This window comes from Tigriopus californicus, chromosome 2, assembly GCF_007210705.1.
Source record: "Tigriopus californicus strain San Diego chromosome 2, Tcal_SD_v2.1, whole genome shotgun sequence".
Taxonomy (NCBI): Eukaryota; Metazoa; Arthropoda; class Copepoda; order Harpacticoida; family Harpacticidae; genus Tigriopus; species Tigriopus californicus.
In genome coordinates, this window is record NC_081441.1 from 1,149,045 (window position 1) to 1,169,272 (window position 20,228).

Here is a 20,228-nt window from a genome sequence, read left to right on the forward strand (position 1 = left end):
AGAACCATCTCCTCCAACACATCAACCATTAATGAGAAGAGGCCTCCTGTCCTCCACATACGCGGTGTTTGATCCCTTTGGGTTATTAAGATCAGCCAAAACGAATCCTTGCCAAACGAATGCTACAAGAGTTTTGCAGGAGGGTTGTGGTTGGGATATTGGTTCTTTGCGTCCCTTCTAAGTGGACGGAGGTACACCATTCATTAAAGCACGTCTTAAGTCTCATGGACAGATGGCACATGTGCGGGTGGAAAAAGGACAATCGATCTTTAAACATCCCTTCTTCCTTTTATATTTCTCAAAACCGAACGTGAGAAGGTTTTGACACCATTTAGGGTGATCAAACTGACAGCCTTTTCCTTCATCAGGACATGGCTGCTTCCGGTAAACAGGACAGACTGTTGTCTCTTCAACTGTCCTTTCCTGCTCTATTTCAAGGGAAGATACTACTTCACTCTCTACATTGGTCAAGTCAGTCGACTTCTCAACTACTGGGTGAGCCTGTTCTTCAAGCATCACCTTGGTCTGATTGACCCAGCCAGCCAAAGCCACTATGATAAAGGGCTTACTAACTACGGAAGGATCTCTCCCTGTCATGACCAAGTCCAAACATTGTCTTGCCTCTATACTGACTTTTCCAAAGATATTTTGTGTTCTATTTTTAATACTTATGCCGAAATGCCTTTGCAAATCAATATGGATTATTGTTGAAGGGGGAAATAACAGATCACTTTAATGATGTTGATATGAGTTGACTCTGTTCTGCTTCTTACAAATGGTTAAGCATAGTAATATCAATATGAAATTGAAATGTTTGATTTTCCGAATATCTTGATTTATCTTTACATCAGATGATTGTAACATTCAACAATAACTACATTCACAATGTCAAAAGTAATAAAAAAGCATGTAAATTAAGGGGTACTGTTAAAGTTAGCATGGCTCCAATTTAACTGCAGGTTTGAAGCGTCCATCGAAGATTGAAACCCACGATTCCTCCTGGTATTCTATTCAATTCATTAAGATTGGCGGGATTTTTGGTTACGACCTTCGTCAAGGTTACCTCATCACCATCGCTTTGGAAAGTCATTCGAAATGGTCGTTGTTGAGCTTGAACAAGGATTGAAAAAGTTGTTAGTGATACATTTCTAGACTTTTACCTGAGCATAAATCCTTAATATAATATTAATTGAAATTGTCGCTTTGTGAGAAACGATGGAGGAAAAAATGTCTTTCGAGACAAATAAAGCAACTGCCAAACAATTAATTTGCTCCTAATCGACATTGTGCTGTGATCTACTAAAATGAATGTTAGGACATAACAACAATTAAATTTGGCTTCATTCTTTTATCATGGTCAAACTTTGCAATGTGCGCCTTAAACATCTTAAAGGGTTTCGATTCAATGCTCGACGCTTGAATTTGCACCTCTAAGGCACCTTTGAGCGTTGGGATGGTCGCAGGTCAAATTTGGCAATATGCTGCTAAATCATGTTTAACGAGTTTCTAACCAATGCTTTGAATTTGCAGTTGCAAGACACCTGTGAACGTTGGGTTGGTCACAAGGAAAATGTTGCAACGTTGGGATTCAAACTTTTCCAAGTATTCGCACCTGGTGACCACCCTCGATGACAAGACCTCAACCCAGGTGGGCAACATTCTCAAGAGCCCACCACAGGACGGCCGTTGTCTGGCCAGAAGAGTCACCTCTTGACAATATTTGATCTCGATGACATGGAATCCGCCTACTGGATTTTCAATTACGGCCCCCTTGGCGCTGACAAACCCTTCCAACAAATGGACGCCATTCTGGCTCTCCTCACTACCGGGGAGCAACTGGGGTCCCTGTTCAGATAGATTTTCATGCGTCAGCTACTGACTGGGCTCCGACCATTCCCCCAAAACCAGGATTTTGCTGACCTCAGGGCACTGTCACAAGCGATGGACCACTTATCATTCCTGGCGGGCTGGATGCCACCATTGAGTCTATCCCTCAACCTCGACAAGCCCATAGGCCACAGTAAGGCCTGCAAGGAACATAACGGACTAACCGCAATATACCAGCCCACTCAAGGGGACCATCAACTCAACCTGATGGCTTAGCCCTCTGCTGGTACCACTGGCACTTCGCTAAGACGGCCTTCAGGTGTAAGAGCCCCTGCTCTTTCTGTCCCACGGGGGAAAACTCCATAGCCGGCTGTCAGTAGCCACTTTGGTGGGCGACAACAAAGACCCCCTTTTCAACTACTAGCTTGCAACTGTGCCCAACATCAACTCCAACCATCATGGCCCCAAACTTTGGGCCACTAATGGCGCACTTTTTCGCTCATATGGGATACGCTCTGTCAATCTCGTCTTTGGCTCTCATCACTTCCATTTGCCGTTTATCATTGCAAGTCCCCCATATCCAAGATTTCCACCACATTTTCGCTCACTGGACTTCTCTGTCTTGGCCCAAGCTCAAGCAACCAACAGTGTGGTCCAGGCCTACCACAAGGCCATCATGAGCCTAAAGCTTGAGGACATTCCATTGCTAAGGAAGAGGGGCGAGACCATCCTCTGCAACACCTCAAGTGGATGTCTCAAGCTTGTTGTATAAGATGAGTGGCAGCGCTGCATCTTTGAAATGGTTCACAACCTTTCCAACCCTAGTACCAGTGAACAAAACAGCTCATTTCCAAGAAATTTATGTGTCACAGTCTTGCCAAAACGCTATCTGAATTGGCCTGTAGTTACCAATAATGTCAGCATGCCAAGGTGCATTGGCACATGCGCGCTCCTCAACAGGAGTTCCAACTTCCTCACGTCCAATTCTCACACGTACACGTAGTGTTGACCCACACTATCAGGTGGTTGAACTCATCTCCTCACCATCATTGACAGATTCAAACACTGGCCAGATGTCGTCTCAGTTTGACACGTCCTCGCCCGCTCTGGCATTCACCTCCCATCAATGGATCTCCAGATTTGGCATCCTGGCCAAGATAACCTCCGACAGGGGCGCCCAAGCTTGTGTCGAATCTGATGATCCTGCTTGGAGCCTCTCTAACAAGGGCTACAGCCTACCACCCACAATCTAATGGGCTAATTGAGCAGTTTCATTGGACGCTAAAGGACACCGTCAGGGCCCGCCTTCATGGCCCCAACTGGATTCACGAACTTTTTTGGGTTCTATTGGGCATTGGGACGGCCCCTAAGGAAGACCTGAACACTTCATCTCCCGATTGGTATATGGATCCCCACTGGTTGTCCCTGGTGACCTCTTGCCCACGCGCACATGGTCTACTCAACACTTCCGTATCAAGAGACCTCATGCATTCTCATTTGATTTTCATTCATCAAGACGGTGCAAGAAAACCTCTTCAGCCACTCTACAATGGTCCCTACAAGGCACTGAACTCCGGGGACAAGCCCTTCAAAAATAGAATTGTGCTTCGTAAAGACACAGTAAGAATTTACCAACTAAAGCCAGCTCATTTCTACTCTGGCCTGCCAATTCATTTCGATATCCTCCATTCTTTCGGCGAACCCAAAGAGACTCTTTCAACGTGATCTCGCTCTGGGAGAGCGATGTGGGGGGTAAGACTAACCAAGGACTCTAAAGAGAGGAAACGACACGGCTTTCCCTTGACCGCCAAGTTAGGCCATTGTGTTGAATCAAGACAGTAACTCTAGTCTCAATAAAACAAGATTATCCATACTACATAGTTCATTTAAGTGTTTTTAATCAAATAAAAATCTCCTTGATATACAACTCCGTCCATATGCTGAATATTTCTAAATTAATTTTATGGAATCGGCAATAAAAGTGCATGCACATAAATGTAAATAGTGGACAGTGGAACTCTAGCCGATTGAAAAATCAAATACCCCTTTCAGCCTTTCAGCTGTCACTCGTCAGCTCCGAAAACGAGTCCGCCAGGCTTGCTCCCATCGCACTCTTTAGGTCTTGCTTCCTCAATGATCTCGTGAAATACCTTGCTCATTAATGTGGCGCAATAGTTAACCAATCGTTGAGGATACTTGGGCCCCGGCAACATCGTCCCAATTAGTTACTCACTATAAGACACTATTTCTAAATGTTTTTACGCCATGGCATGGTCAAGAGCAGCAACAAACATATTCAGATGTTCAAGCTTATATTCATCAAATAAACGGAGAAAACCAGCATGCTGTTGGTATTATTGTGTTTCTAACCGTATATTTAGCTAATAAATGCCCGGGTATGTTTTGGTTAAAATCGTTAAACACTGAGCTCATCGTGGTTATCTCTACGGATAGTGAAATATTAAATAGCATGAATTGATATATTTTATCAATATTTTTGCAAAGTGACACTTTTCTTACTTTGCTTGATATTCTGTAACTTTGAGTATTTTAGGACCAACCAATATTCTAAAAATATCAATGACCACCAATGGGCCCCAGTGGGCTTGGGTGATAGGAAAAAGTCAAAGTCTTTAGGCAGAAGCTATTTCAGGCTCATCTTTACAAAATCATTGACAAATGCCTAGGAGAGTAGTTACAAGATTACAAGTAACGTGATTACACTAATTCATTCCTTTTTTCGAACAGGAACTAAATCCCATTACAACCTAAAATGGTGTAATTGTGACGACCCAAAAGCCCAAAAGTTACGCTTTACTCGTTCCTTCTTTTCACGGTCCAGAGTGGCGTGTAACTTTTCATTTCTCCCTTATCAACTGAGGAAACTCTAAGAGCTTTGGCATTCTTAATTAAGACTTCCACTTTTTCATATTTTTTTTATATCCTAAAGAAAAAAGCTCAAGGCTGAATGTTGTACTTGCTCCCAATAACAGTGTATGTGTTTGTGGTTTCAGATTTTGCTTATATTTGATCCGCTTCATTGTTTTTATCTCCTCGCTCAAGTTCCGTATAACGAAAAGAATCTCGCCATATCCATCCATTACTTGAGTCACAGGCTTCTAACAGGGAAGCCTTAGAAGTTCGAGAATTTCTAATACTGTTTTTCCGTGATAACGTTTTTTTGAAAGACACTAAATATTTGGCAAGTAGTTCAAATATTTGATCGAATGCTGACCCAACAACAAAACCCAATCAGCTGCCATGTCTCGAGTCGGTCATGATTCATAATGGTTAACTTTAACAAAGGTAACGGACGATACGAGTCAATCGTTTAGCTGGTAATAGTTCAATTACCGGGGGTGAAATACGGTCGCAACACATTCATTCATTCATTTATACTTACTGCATACAGAGCGGGAAAGCTGCCGCTCAGCATCATCTAGGGCCGAACTGAAAAACCGGCCACAAATACGGTCACTCAAATTGACGTCGGATCCAATGGTTCCAATGACGAACGTATCGTCAGCATTGGTTTCCACGTTTGATTGTGCGTTGGGAATCTGTGAGCAAATCGAATAACGGCATAATATCAGATAATGGAAAATGTACTGAATTGATGACAGTATGACAAAAGTTAAAGGGAATGAAACTGCTATGCCAATACAAATGGATGCTGAAAGAGATATTTTTGTTAGACATTATTTTGCATCATTATGTTCCTAAACTTTGATGTTTGTAGATATGTAATAGAGGTGCAGGTCAGTTGGATATTCTCAACGGAATTTCTGCTTGTGACAAACACATTTTCTCGAAGTGTCAAAGCTAACCACAACTACAGAAGAGACTGTAAAACCCGAATAACATTTGAAAGTCATTCAATTTTTTTAGAAGAATTCGAGGACAAGGGACCCTGGATGGCGGCACAAACTCAATCCTTTCTGCAAGAAGGCCCCAGAGGTAAGCATTGGCAATTTGAGCTGCAAATCTGCCGTACGTTCAAGTCACACAAATTGTCCAATCACATCATTTTGGTAAAAAAAACGGCTTGGTAGAAAAAAGAGAAGGTTCTTGCTTGCATGGAATCGCAAGTGAAATTTCATCAGGTAGGTATCCACATAATCAAAGAGTAAGCTGGTATGCTAAGAAATGTTCCTTTGTATTGGTATGAGGAAACATAATTTTCAAAAAAAATAATAATGATAATATATGAGCGATTCATGGAATAACTGACCAAAAACAGAAAGCTTAGTAACAGGTCATTTTTGGTCATGATGGATCATGCCTATTTTCGATCCAGCCATACATTAAAATCTACAATTAAATCTAGCAATCAACAATCACAGCAATCACAGACGACAAACTTACCTGAAGATAATCTCCACTGCATAGTCCATCCGTTTCCCCTCGTGGTAGTTTGTTTTTTGACACACTAGAATCGTAACAAGAGACCACAATTGGTCCGTCGTAGATTCACTCACGATCAAGTCACCTGTGTTGCAACGAACTTACCTTAATCCAAACGAGCCCTAAGAGCACAAGTCAATAGCTTTTAATGAGAAATAGAGGATCAAAGTTTGTATCACTGGTACCGTTATTGTGTCTGATCCTAAAACAACTGGAATCCAACAAATGGCACATGTATTCATTTCTTGTCTCCAGCACATAGTTTGCATTTGGCTTGATAGATGAGTGGCTGAAACATAATTGTTATTGGATTTGAAATCATCAATTCGTACGACAAGCATTTCTATTGATGTTGGTGCCACCTGCTTGTTTTGCATCAGTTCAAAAACAAAATCTTACTTGTAGGGTCCACAATTGCTGACGTGGTGGGAAAGTTAAAGCTGAAATGCAAACCGAAGAAAGAATGAATCACGATTGACGAATCAAGGCACTTGTTTTAACTCGGGTTAAAAGCTGTCATTCGTTTCGAAGACTTTTGAGCTAAGGGCAGCTTCACTGGCTCGCTGTTTTGGAAATCTTGACCAAAACAAATGATTAATAGGGGTCCAAATTTGCCCCAACCAAGCATGTTTTTTCGAGACATTTTGTCATTGAATTGAAAAAATATATGTATTAGAAAAATGTTTGGGCTAAGATTGATTTAAAAGGGTGAAATCTTTGTCACAAAGTTGAGAGCATTGAACCCCTAAAAAGGAGTCAACCATGAATTCAATCATTTTAAAACCTGAGCAGAATTTCCCCTAAGAGCCAAAGCAAGTAAGAACCATAGCAAAATATTTTGGTTCCGAAGACCATGTTTTTGGAGGTAGCCACTTTATTCCGTTACAGATTATAAATCATACCATTTTTATGCCTTACCTGGACACAGTTCCAGTGAGTCCTGTAAAGTATTGTAAGCACCCGTCCGGCCCTAAAATGTGTGGAGACAGAATATAAATTCTCAAATAATCAGAAAACGAAAAAATCTGATGTTGTATGCTTACCTCCTTGCTCATCGCCACAATTGTATTGGGTCACTAATAACAATTGTTTCAAAATACTGAATATGGATGAATTTAAAACAAGAAGATGAGGATAATTTTCGCTAACGAAAAAAGTGAAAATGGAAGGAACATTCTTTCAGAAATAATTCATTGACCTATGAGATATTTCATCAATGGTGTGATCCAACAGAAGTCAAAGGCAAAGTGAAAAGAGTATGCGATTGTTGTAAGCGCATATGGTTACTTTTATGGACGTGGTAGGTTCTGCTAGTACTGTTGAAAGATTGGGAAAAGCTCCGGTATTCAGTGTTTTGAATTCTATGCCAAGCACTTTATGAATGCTTTAGACTGGAATTCATGAGCCATTTTTGGCTCTAGCTTTCCTTTTATGTCCCATTCTCGAGTTCCCATTCCATTCAGGCTGAATTGAGCTTCGTTGCACATAGTTCGAGACGCATCGACAATCACTAAAATAGGAAGTAATTGATGTCTTTATTGAATCGAAAAAGTTCATATCAAAAATACTTACTATGTTGTCCAGTGTTGAATCCGCAAATAACCGGTGGAGCAAAATTTCCGGGAGCAGTTATTGTAAATATGTCAGTCGCACAATCGCCGATGGCACCGCCTAAAATTGAACAATGAAGGAGCATTTAGCTTGAAATATTTGCTTCTTTTCAGTCCTCATTGCAATAGGTTGAGAACCAACCCATAGTTCAGTTTCAGCTCTCTAAGCTTGGATAATAGCGACAAAGTTCACACCAAACATCAGAAAATTGAGTTCAAATACAAGTTCAAAGTGTAAAGAACTTCCCGAGAAAAAGAAAGTCATAACTTTGAGCCTGTCCGAAAAAAATATATGTCTTGGAAGGGGAATTAGAGTTGAAATATTAAGAAACTACAAAGGCTGTTACGAAGAAACGAAAGATATTTGATTCTGAACGTTTTCAATAGCTTTCATGACCTTTGTCCCAACACTGGTTTTATTCGACAGTTGAGGCTTAGTGTGCGGTTTGAGCGCACCTTCAAACTCTCGAGAATCCAGACTAATTGAAGCAATGAAGCCCCAGTTTCTTCTTTTTCTGGCTTATTCATTTTCCAATTTGCTTCATGAAAAATATCAGTTAGGAATATAAAGATGTTGGTCCTTGAGCAGGTAAATGGTCAAATTTGTTCAAATTTTGGCCAAAATCCCCGATTAACACTATACTATTTACACTCCAAAACCGTTGATGGATCATATGGATAAAGGGGTACACAAATTATTTAAAAAGCAACTGAAATTGCTGGTGACTACTTCCCCAGTAACGGTAAGGAAGTCTTAACAATACTCATAGGATTGCCAAATCGCTCCATCCCTCGTGATTAAATGGCACGCAGCAGAAATAGTTTGGCGCAAACAAAGATACGACATTTTTCGGGTCTGGATCTGCTACAAAAGGTTTGGTCACGCTTCAAAAGAGAGCCGTCCGATGGATCGCTGGAGCGAAAAGAAATGCCCATACTGAGGGTCTTTTCAAATCCCTAAATGTTTTAAAAATCAAGGACCTAGCTAAACGAAATCAAATGAGGTTTCTCTTTTGCTGCATGAAAGGAACCGTCCCCAGTGTAGTCAACCTCTACACTTTCAAAGTACGAAGAGGCGGTGATATATATTTTAGCTCACCTTTAGTCAAATCATCATGACTTCAAAACCTCCCTCCTTATCTTCTGCCAAAAACATGGAACGATTTTTATAAGCAAACCAATTTGAAAACCTCTTGCCAAGACTCATTGAAACTCTGGAAATTACAGACGCTGAACACTTTCCTAAACTCATATTCATCAGAATGCCATTTAAAGAACTGTTTTGCGTGTAATTCTTAGTGATTTATGTGGTTTTTTTATTTTGCTTTCTTTATTCCGTAATCTGACTGACATTGCGATCTGTTGTAAAGACGCTCTGGTGAATTTTGTGTTTAAGTGGCATGCTGCAATATGACATACGAGTTTTAACCATCTTCTGGGTAATGAGTGCGAGGGCTAATCCTTGAATGTAAGGTTCATCTGGAATGCTAACAAAAGATATGTCCAAGTCTGACCTGACAGACGCTACCGTATCAACAACGCCTACGTATTCCTTACGAATATTAGAGGGAAGCAGATTAAACAATGAAGGAGCCCGAGAAAGAAGAGAAGTGGACTTCATTGCTTGAACTAGCCTGGATTCTTGAGGGCTTGAAAGTGCTCTTAAAGCGCACATTAAGCCACTACGGGCTTTTCTAACCGCTACAGGGAATGTAATCCCCAGTACTATTGAAATGAAAGGTCATAATTCGTCTATTTATTACCTTTCAATCTTTCTATGATATTTGGTCTACCAACGAATTTGTCCTTGAATATATGGTTGATCAGGAATGCTATCTAAAAATTGCTCCAAGCCTGACTTGAAAGATGCTACCGGATCAACAAGGCCTACGTATTCCCTACGAATATTAGAGGGAAGCAAATTAAACAATGAAGGAGCCCGAGAAAGAAGAGAGGTGGACTTCATTGTTCGAACTAGCCTGGATTCTCGAGGGCTTGAAGGTGCTCTCAAAACGCACATTAAGCCACTACGGTCACTAGAATTGCCCCTAAATCCTGGGTTGGGACAAAGCTCATGGATACTTTTGAAGACGTACAGTATCAGACACCTTTCGTACCTTCTCTGAACACTGTGCAGTCCCAACTTTTCTAGTCTCTCCCAATACGAGAGCTCTCTCATTCCTGTGATGTTCCTAATGAAACATCTTTGCACTTGTTCCACCTTTGGCAAACCTGATGAACTCATTGGAGCACAATGGGTGAAGCATATTCAAGATGTGGCTGGACAATCGACTTGTACAGAATTAGTATTACCTGCATTATCTACTAGTAGAGTATTTCTTTTTCACTTACTCAACATTCTCCCAGGGGGAAGTAAGTAATTAGGGAGCGAGAATATACCAAATGTCTACGAGTGGAGTATTCAAAGGAGTTGACCCGAAGGTCCATATTACTCTCAGTTACCCGCGAGTAGATTCGATTTAAGTCCTTTGCAAGGCCACTGGAATCTTGGCCATTCCTACCAGAAACTAACTTTGTATCGTCAGCATAAGAAGAGAGACTTGCAGTAATACTAAGCTTTTGAAGTGGGGCAACACATTGGTTATTAGAAAACCGGAGGGAAGAGATCATTGTGGGAGTCATGTCAAACGTACATCTTTTCTTAATTAATATCCGAAGAAAACAACTTTGCAAACATTGAATAATTCCTAATCTTTTGAGAATCAGAAAAAACCCTCAAAGTTCGAGATCCCAATGCTGGAGACGTTGGGGGATTTCTCAAAATAAGTTTGCATGTAATTTGAAACAAATGTTTTGGAAACCGGCCAAGCTTGTCTTTAACAAGTTCTTTCGTTTTAATTAGAATGAATATGGCTTTTTGCAGTACAAAAATTAAAAATGAAAAACAATTTTAGAATATGTTCGAAAATATCAATCTGTTCCTGATTATTAAATCTTCAAAGCCTTGAAATTCTTCTTTGAATATTGAGACTCAGGGCCCGACGGGTCTGAGCGATAATAACACCATTAAAGCCTAGTGTGGTTGAGACAATCCAATACTTTAACAATTAGGTTTTGTCACCCCACAGAGTTCAACGCTGCGTTGTTATGCCTTACAAGTAAAAATGAATAATTTTATTTTTCTGATTTTGCTTACCTGCTGTTGTTAAAGCTGGAATGGTTGCAGTGGCCGATCCAGTGACCGGGCCATTTATGTTGAAGGTCTTTAAGGACAATGCAAAAATCAACTGATGAATTTAGGATACCATAACCTTTTTTGAGTTGAGACAATGTACCGTGAAATCGAATCGAATCCTGCAGATATTGTTGTTGGCTGGACACACCGTATATGTACAAGGATTGGCTATCGTGCTAGTCGAGGATTGGACCAAATAAGTGCAATTTTCTGAGGTTGATTGTCCACAGCTCAAAGTAACTAAAATAGAAAAGAAAACGGTGATGGACTGACCAGCTTGATTTGATTCACCACTTGGAATAACTTACAGGCACAACAAACTCCAAATCCATTGGCACAAGTGCCAACAGATGACCCATCTAAAATTACATATTGAGAGGACACGGTTATGAGGAAATATGAAAAAAAATGCATTAGTCAAATATGGTTATTAAACTTTGCTTTTTCAAACCTCTGGCCTCACACTCGCCCTCTAAAAGGGAAAAAAGGGAAATATTAGTTGCTGAACGAGACAAGCTTCAATCGAGTTTCTGAATATTTTCTGCTATCCGTCTTACGAGTGTAGCAAGTTCCGTTTCGATTGCCAAATCCCATGCAGAAGCCGTTCTAAAAGAAAAGACAAGAACCGTTTCCAACAATTATTCCTTAGTAATGAAGGCCACATTTTGACGATCAACATTCGTTATTTGCAACTTATAACAATTGTCTACGAACCTCTCCGTGAGAAAACGACTTATGCACTAACACAAAGATAGAAAAATATATATATACGTTCGTTCACCCTTCTCGACACTTACTTGAAATTGAATTATTTGAAACAAGGACAAGACTAAAATAAACAGGCAAATGAAATCAAGTGGAAAATAACTGAGGTAAATGAGCAATCTCTCCTATGGTCCTCACATACCTTTTCCATTTCTTGGTCGTTGAGGTGAAGTGAGATTCATAGACGACGTTTGCAAAATGTCAGCAAGGAGACAAACCACAAAGACACTGCCCAAATATTTTCCAAACATGATTCTTGGCTCAAAGTCTCAAGATCGGTTTTGTGAAGTCCCAAGTGTTCCCAGAGTTGATGATCAAGACTTAACCTCTGGAAGTTCAGATGTCGAATGAGTCTGCAAACTGTGTTTCGAGCCATTTGCAATTTGGGTTCTGATGCTGTTTGAGACAAATGAGGCGCAGACAATCCATGCATGCCAGCCTTACAACGACATTCGCGGTTATCATTTCTGCATTTTTGCGCTCAGACGGGGAGGAGCAATTTTATGCAGGCGGCTAACCTTGTCTTTTTTGGGCATGGATGTACAGTGTACTATAGGCTTGTAATTTCAAAGAGTTAGATATGCTAGAATACTATGGCCATTATTGACTTTGCTAACTTTTGGTTCACAGGGACAGAAAAATCATCGATTGTAAAATTATAAATGCTAATATTTGCATCAAACAAATCAGATTGCGAAGCATCCAAAAGGGTGATGACCATTAATTGTTCATAACAATTCTAGATTGAACGCCTCTATTGGTGGTTGTGGGTGTGCCGGTTAAGATCTCAAATACCACGTCCAATTGACCAATCCCTGAAAAGCAACGCTCGCCCAAACGAATTTCCCTCGACCTGTTGAAAAATAAATTGCAGGCCAAGCGAAAACTCAATAGACCCGAATACTGTCATTCCTTTTCGAAGACCCTACCAGAAAACAACCATGTCGCCGAAGGGATCGCTGGTGGCCATCTTTCATCTTCTGTTCTACACTTTGTTCAGTTTTGAGCTTGTTCAAAGTGAGGGTCAAAACAGCAACGTTCAGCAAACGAACTTTCATCGACAAAAGAGTAAATACGACCTGGGCTATTTCTTGTGTTCCCGGAACGCGTTCATGACTATCTTTGCTTTTAGGATTGTTCAGTCTCTTCAATGTTGTTCAGTTCCAGGTAGATCTTTAACTTATTCAAGTGTACCTTGATATACGGTACTTCCAAAAGACTCATTTTGGTTCATCAAAAAAAATGCAGTTCGCAATTCCAGAAGATTTATGTTACTTGTAGCAAATGCTACCCGCATTATCTTTTATTCTAGACTCAATTATCATTTTTAGAATGGTCCATGCATAACTGCTTCGGATATTGAAACAACTGGAACATGTTTGAACGGTCAAGAGTGTACCTCTCAAGGGGGAACGTTGGACGGAAATTGCGCTTCAGGTGGAGTACATCTCATCATTGATGCAAATGACTTAGGCCCTTAATTGCGTGTCATACTGAACTCCAACTTTTTAGGGTTCGGCGTTTGTTGCGTCTTCATTTTAACGGGCTGCAATGGAGTGGTCAACCAAGTATTTTCAAGATGTTGTTATTCAAGGCGTTTGATTATTAGTTTAACAATATCTTACTTTTCAGAACTGCACTATGGTTCGGGTGAGTTGCAGAAAGATGTCGAGGAAACCAAATATTTCTGGTTTGTAGTCGATTGACTATCATTTGACTACCTTGATCGTTTTTTTTCGTAGAACATGGGATTTCCGGCAGCAGACTCCAACACCGGCCGAACTTGTTCGGTTTCACTAAATCGGTTATCGCAAGGTAAAAAGCCCTGATTGAAAAACTGCTCTGACTAGAGTTTGGCCTCGCATATTTAATATTAAATTATTTTCACTGATGTATGCTTCACATTTTTTTAGATATCTGCCAAATCCGGTAAGCTTCATCTTTTAATGTCAATTCCTGTTTCAATTTCGGCGTGATTTTCTAATCCCCGTTTGCTTGAAAATGGTCGATTTCTGAACTGACACTTTTGGGGTGGAAACTGTTCCATCTTCACTAGTTGGGACATGAATAGATCTTTTGGAAATCAACTTTTACCTTGCTCTTTAGGTTGGATTTTCAGTCCAGAACTGTTTTGCCACTGGGAACTGGAGAAGGTAACCCCTATCGAACCTAATTTGAAAATAGTTTTGGCAACCTTAACCATCTGGTTTTTATGACGGGAAACTTACAGAATTTTGGATATGATCATAATGAGCCTCTCTTTTTACATAGGTGTTTGTGGTGGAACTGGAGACAGTTTGAATGTGATCAGCCCTCACTCCTCCTCCCAAAGCGCCTTCCCCCCGACGGTTTGTGGCACTCTCACCGGACAACACAGTATGTCTGTCATATCAGTGAAATAATCGTATCATTTAGTTGAAACGCTAACAATTACGGCCATTGCTTGGTTGGAAGGTAGTCGCGTATGGCAGGTCTTGATTTCTGCTGATTCGGAAATGAAAAAATCAGACATAAATTTGAGACGTTTGTCGTTTGTCGGTTATAGGTACAAGTAGCGGGAAACCGACCGATGGGTAACCGAAACGGTTCTATTGGTCGTTTTTTTCTCTCTCTTGAGACCTCCCTTGAGCGATTAGTGGCTGATTCTATCATATAATTTATCTGTCTGATGGTATGGTATGCATTTTACTGAATCAAAGTATTTGCAGAGTAAGTTTTCAGGTTTTGGGCTCATTACGCTCCAGCAAACTCACTCAAACGATGGTATAGGTCAACTCCACTAATCAAAACTTTTGTGGTAAGAACTGGGTTTAGTATGGTGGAGTAGAATTATGACATGTTAAAAAATATGTTGTGATTATCACATTCTAATTCAACCAAAAACAACAGTTAACTTTTAAGCTATGCTCAAACATACCATTAACGTTCTGACAAACAGGTATCTTCACATCGTTGCCCCACTAGAACATTTCACCTTTTCACAATGTCATATATTGGACATCTTTCACCTCATCTTGGACATTTGTTTTAGTACTTGCATCTTCAAGGTATTTCTTGAATCAAAATGACTGACTGTAATCATATTGTCAAAGGAGTAGAATCATTTACGCGCAAAATGCTGGCTGGCCATCTTTCTCGCTATCCCGACTTGTACAAGTATTCTCAACACAAACAACCATGGCTACAAGCAAAATGTGATCTCATCTGGAGGGGAGCAATGCATCAAGGCTGACGATCATGCCCAAACAATGGCTAGGGATTATTTGATTAAGTTATTCTGATGAGAGCACTTATCACTGCTTTTCCGACGCTTGACAGGGTATTTTGCCCATTGCAACTTTCGAAACCAAGCTTTGACAGAAATTTATAAAATGCAGAACCCATTGCACCCATTGCGCCGCAGTTTGGATCATCTGTGGGAAAAAGCAAAACTCACTCGCAAAAATTCACGTCAATCTCAACATTGATAGGAAAAAGTAAAGTAGATATTAGAATAACTCATCTATATCTAGAATTTAAAAAAAATGAACCCTCAAAAAAAATGTCGACGAAATAGTTTTAAAAAATGAGTGTCAAGAAAAGTGGCGCAATGCTCAACGCCGTTTCACAGCGTGACAGTGGTCCCCGGTTCCAATCTTCTCCCCGAACTATCTCAAGGGAACTTATTAACGCTGGCCACACCCACTAACGGAGAACAAAACTTATACAGACTATGACACGGCCTATCGGAACTATATGTGTGCATAGCTTTACCCTCCGACCCTAGCACCCTAAATGCAAAAATAAGAAAAAACTGTTTTATGCATCTTGAAAAGTTACAGATGTTAAAATCGCTTGTTAGAAGCATATAAGGCATTTCCTAGGGGTGCGTTTTGGTTTAAAAGACATTCGTGATATTTGGTCGAAAGTAAAGGTGATTTTCAACGAGGTGCACCTTAATTTGCACTTGAAATAAGTCATTACTACAACCGACTCACAAGTGGATGGTTTTGAGTGAGTCATTCAAGCTCTGTAGATGTTATCATGGAATTTTTTTGAACGGAAATCCAATGTAGTGCAATGCATATTTTCATAGACTCCTGATACTGCTAAGTTCCAAACAGTTTTCATTCATGCAGTATTCATTTGGCAATTTGTCCAAGAAGTTGAAAAAAGTGGCAAAATCCTTCACGAACCGCTCAATGACATTGCATGACGTTATGTCACAACTTGAGAGAAGCTAACCAAAAACATCTAACCTTTTACTTGAATAATAAAACATCGGCCAGGTTAACAAAAAGATTATTGCAACCGGGCGGTCTGAAAGAATCTTATTTTCATTCAGCTTAAACTGAAGATGTAGGTGTTTTTTTCAAGTACCACGATCTAACATTATGCCACTTCATCGAGATTTTGTGAGGTCTCCCGTTGTGCGATTCGTGAGATTAAGGTTTTAATTCACAAGATCAAACTCGACAAACGTCGTGTCCATGTTAAAGGAGTAATTCTCTCTGAATTTGGAATTCAAATCGTCAACCACAGCACCAGGAAGAGTTGCCCCCCAACAGTAAAGCGGAAAAAACATGGTGCTGTGTACTAAGGAAGTTTATTAATACATACAAACAGGCAGCGTTACGAAAATAGCACATTCCGATGAATAGGCGTGACCATCTTTCAAATCACAACCAGTGGACAAGTAAGTCTCTCATTTCGGAAGAGCGGTATTGACCACTGTTTGGTTTGCAAATGATATGCCACTAAATGAAGATTTCTCCCCGTTTCACGTATTCAAATATCGAGTTTATGGCAACTCAAATAATTCTGACACTCTCGGCAGCGACATGAAAACTTTACTGCTACACACAACTTATCAAAGGGGTTGTTTTGTGAGCTTTATGTCACTTTACCAAGATTAGCGGATTGACAGGAAATCCGCTAGAGCTCCACGTATGCCCCTTATTCAGTTTCTCTCAAACATGCAAATCGAGCCAGGAGCAAAATAGTTGCTAATTGGCAAACCTGCCAAAAGTCACACCTGATGAATAAGGTAATTAGTGGTTTTTCTGTGCATGAAACCTCCACCTGAATACCTGAACAATCATATGGACGAATGTATGGGTCAGATGGGTCACACGTAGTGCATTTTCCGTCACGGTTTCAGAAAATTTTGTCTTTAAAATTTTCTACCGTGTACCCACACGTCTAGTAAACTTCTGATAACAAGACGACAGAAACCAGAAAGTGACACAAGACTGATTTTTGCTTGTGCTTTTCAGTGTATTTTGAGAGCGGAAGATCTGGCAGTACGGCCGGTCAAATTAATATCGTTCAAGGCACAGGAGCCAATACTGACAGGCGCTACAACATCAAAGTATCGTACATCGAATGCGACAGCATTGTCCGGTAAAGTATTTGACGTCTGATTGGCAAAGAGAATGAACTTGTATCAGAAATATGGCTCTAGGGCGCCAAGTGGTTGCACACAATATTTTACTGACTTGACAGGGACCATCACGTCCTACAACTTCCCAGGGGGACAAATACTTGTGGACCAACTCTACACCAATTGCATCCGTCAAAACGAAGGTGTACTCATATTCAAATGAAATCAAGGTGAAGCGTTCCTTTTCTTTTTTACCCTTGTTTTTTCGTCTTACCCGCCGCAGGTTTTTGCTCTGTCCAATATGCAGAGTCGCCAATTACAACACCTGACCCATTTGAATTGACGGCGGACATGAAAGTTAGGGTGAGAGCGTCAGGAAGGATCTGACATCTTTAATTGTTTTCACAATTCTTTGGCATCTTCTTTCAGACCGATTGTGGGCAAGTGAATCAAATTTCTATTCCCAGTTCTGTGCTGGTTAAACAAGGAGCGAATGCAGACGAATGTAATCTTTTATACATGAAATAATGACACTTTTGCGGGTATGATCTAACCAAACGAACCGATCCTTTTAGTCCGATTTGCTCCCTCCGAGAGATGCGGATCGGTTTTTGGAGCCCTCCCCCGGACTGAAATCCCTTCAACCTTGACTTGTAAGCTATTAAGTAAAAATCCGTCAAACTGAGAATCACTAGAAGCTGAAACAATAAGGCGAGATTCGTTGTTCTCTAGCAACTGAGCACACATTGTAAACATAAGCAGTGTTCTTCTTGCTCCTATCGTCGTTCTTCCACAATCAGTTTTGTAAAGAAAATGGCTGCTGGAATTGGTTTCGAAGGGTTACGTATTATTTATTTGCAACCAACATAACATCGCAACATTACATCAACTATTGATAACGAAGAAAATGAGCTTGACTTGTTTAATACGCTCGGTCTCTTTCCAAAAGTTCAAAATGATCATCTGAGTGTATTTATTTCAAGACTGTCTTGTTCTACAACATGCAATTCATGATTTGATTAAAATGTCCTCAAGGCAATGAAGGAGGCAAAAGCAATTATCTTGAAAGGACAATTTTGTATGTGTAGATATAATATTATTTAGATTATTTTCTTATCGACGGTTTTATTTCTTCAAGCTGTTTCGTGGATGAATTTTAAAACATTTAATTTTCATTCGGCTCTTCATAACATGTTAGGACCGAACAAGCTCGTTCTAACGTGCTAATTCTATTTCTTCTCATTCCCTTTAACCTATGCTCTTTTTTGCACCTTTGGAAGTGCTTGAGTTGTCCGAAACAATGAACATCCCGAGAACAACTTATTCACAACAAGCATTGACGGATGAAAACTAATCATTATATTCAATCAATCCCAAACCTTTTCGTTTCAGCGGCCCGGGGATTGCCTTTCGTGGTCAACGTTCGCACCCGACCCGCATCCGTAGCCGATAACGACTTCTCTGGTTTCAGTCTGGATTACAGTCAGATTCCGTGCTAATCTCACAAATAACGGATGGAATATTTGCTTTGGTTATTCAAAGCTCCAATCAACAATCAGAATGAATTTGCAATGTCAGGACCTAATAAAAAAGCGTCTCACCAATCCAGGAGTCTGTATCATTTCGTCGAAGGCCTTGCAGACTGTAGAACATAGGAGATGAAACCAAGACGAAAAGCACGTCAATTGTAAAACATGCATGTTTCGCCTGAAATTGGCAGCAAAACGTAAGCTAACTATAGGTATCTTTCACACCAAAAGCATTAAATACATTGTTAATATTCAGCCAATTTTAAAGTGTATCTTCAGCTTTGTTACAAGAAAAAGAAGGTGAGAAAAACTTCCATTCGTTGGTTCGATGTTTAGCACCGACCATTCCAACACCTGAGATGTGATCTCTCCTTGATTATTAGTTAGGACGTCTTCATGGCCAAAAAATGGCCGAAATTGCACTAAGCCCATGGCTCTTTCTTGGCGCTTCTTCGCCGGGAAAAATGGTCACTTTTTGAAATGTGTTCTAGGTTCACGAACAGTCAGTAAAAGGCGATGCACTTTTTCAAATTAGAATACATTGGCCATTGTGGCTGAATCCAGCTTGGAGGCTCGCATTTTGAAAAAGACGGTAGTTGTTTATTGAGGATTTTTTTTCTCATAACCGCCAGACTGAGTTCAATTTGTGACGCTCATTCTGGTCCAAGCAATGGACGGACGTTCATGAAGTAGATCTTGCTTCACAATGGTTTCACCCTCATTGTTAAGCAAACAGCAACGGACTCCTGGAACTTGTCGCAGAAGATGGAGGAGTAAAATAACAATATAATCCGAGAAAAAAATCCCAAACTGATGAAACCAACAGACCAAGCAATCGATATTTTCTGAACTCTAAAGGCAAAAGGCAAACGCATTAATGAAAAAAGCCCGTCGAAACTTCAAAGTGTGCTTGGAAATACCTCTTTTTCATGTTTCTTAGTTATTGGTTTAGATCATGACTCATGCGACTCTGAGGTAAGAGGTTACTTCGGGTGACTTCAGATAGTTAAGGCATAGAGGAAGCAAGGCCAAGAGAGTCCGATGAGAGCTAGCCAGGCGAGCTCGTTTTCAGAGCTGATGATGGTATCTGATTTTTTAATCAGCTGAACTAATCCATTGGTTACCGATTCAGCTGCCGTAAAAAATGTCGACAAGAAGATATACTGAAATGGTGGTGTACTAAAATCCACGCCAAATCCACAAATATCACGAATTTGAAAATGATCAAATGGTACTTCCTTTATCATTGAACCGTGGGTTACAAACTAAGGGAGTTGACAGATATTGGCGAGTTCGAAGAACAAGTCCATTTTTTGTACCATTTGCACCTTACGAAGCCATTGCAACTCTATTAATATAATGTTATGCGATAAACGACGAACTTCATAATATAATGTAATTAAAAACTAAAATCCTTCTCCAATCAATCGTTAAATTTTAAGTGTACAAGTTAAAAGATCAAAGATATTGATATCCTACTTAATACTTCAACGACATCAAGGCTACGGATGACACTCATTCATTAGGTGATATGA

At 40.2% G+C, this 20,228-nt stretch overlaps 2 protein-coding genes across 3 annotated transcripts; one reads left to right on the plus strand and one right to left on the minus strand.

Moving 5' to 3' along the window:
- Window positions 1–813: 813 nt before the first annotated feature.
- Window positions 814–13,357, minus strand: LOC131876989 (uncharacterized). Of its 2 annotated transcripts, XM_059222542.1 has the most exons (17): window positions 11,945–13,357; window positions 11,835–11,866; window positions 11,595–11,643; window positions 11,489–11,509; window positions 11,346–11,396; window positions 11,138–11,277; window positions 10,999–11,065; window positions 7,804–7,902; window positions 7,658–7,741; window positions 7,275–7,307; window positions 7,150–7,201; window positions 6,631–6,671; window positions 6,417–6,520; window positions 6,337–6,353; window positions 6,193–6,256; window positions 5,231–5,387; window positions 814–1,110 (listed from the first exon to the last, which is right to left on the minus strand). In XM_059222542.1, the coding sequence occupies exons 1-17, from the start codon at window positions 12,051–12,053 to the stop codon at window positions 950–952; spliced, it is 1,281 nt and encodes a 426-aa protein (XP_059078525.1). In that variant the 5' UTR covers window positions 12,054–13,357; the 3' UTR covers window positions 814–949. The 2 variants fall into 2 exon arrangements, with proteins under 2 accessions (XP_059078525.1, XP_059078526.1); XM_059222543.1 differs by lacking the exon at window positions 11,835–11,866.
- Window positions 12,727–18,759, plus strand: LOC131876992 (uncharacterized). The gene is made up of 15 exons (XM_059222545.1): window positions 12,727–12,870; window positions 12,935–12,969; window positions 13,134–13,239; window positions 13,315–13,370; window positions 13,435–13,452; window positions 13,545–13,617; window positions 13,716–13,731; window positions 13,909–13,955; window positions 14,074–14,178; window positions 17,058–17,184; window positions 17,246–17,367; window positions 17,448–17,527; window positions 17,594–17,669; window positions 17,740–17,817; window positions 18,557–18,759. Exons 1-15 carry the CDS (start codon window positions 12,744–12,746, stop codon window positions 18,661–18,663), a joined length of 1,173 nt encoding a protein of 390 aa, XP_059078528.1. The 5' UTR covers window positions 12,727–12,743; the 3' UTR covers window positions 18,664–18,759.
- The last annotated feature ends 1,469 nt before the right edge of the window (window positions 18,760–20,228 follow it).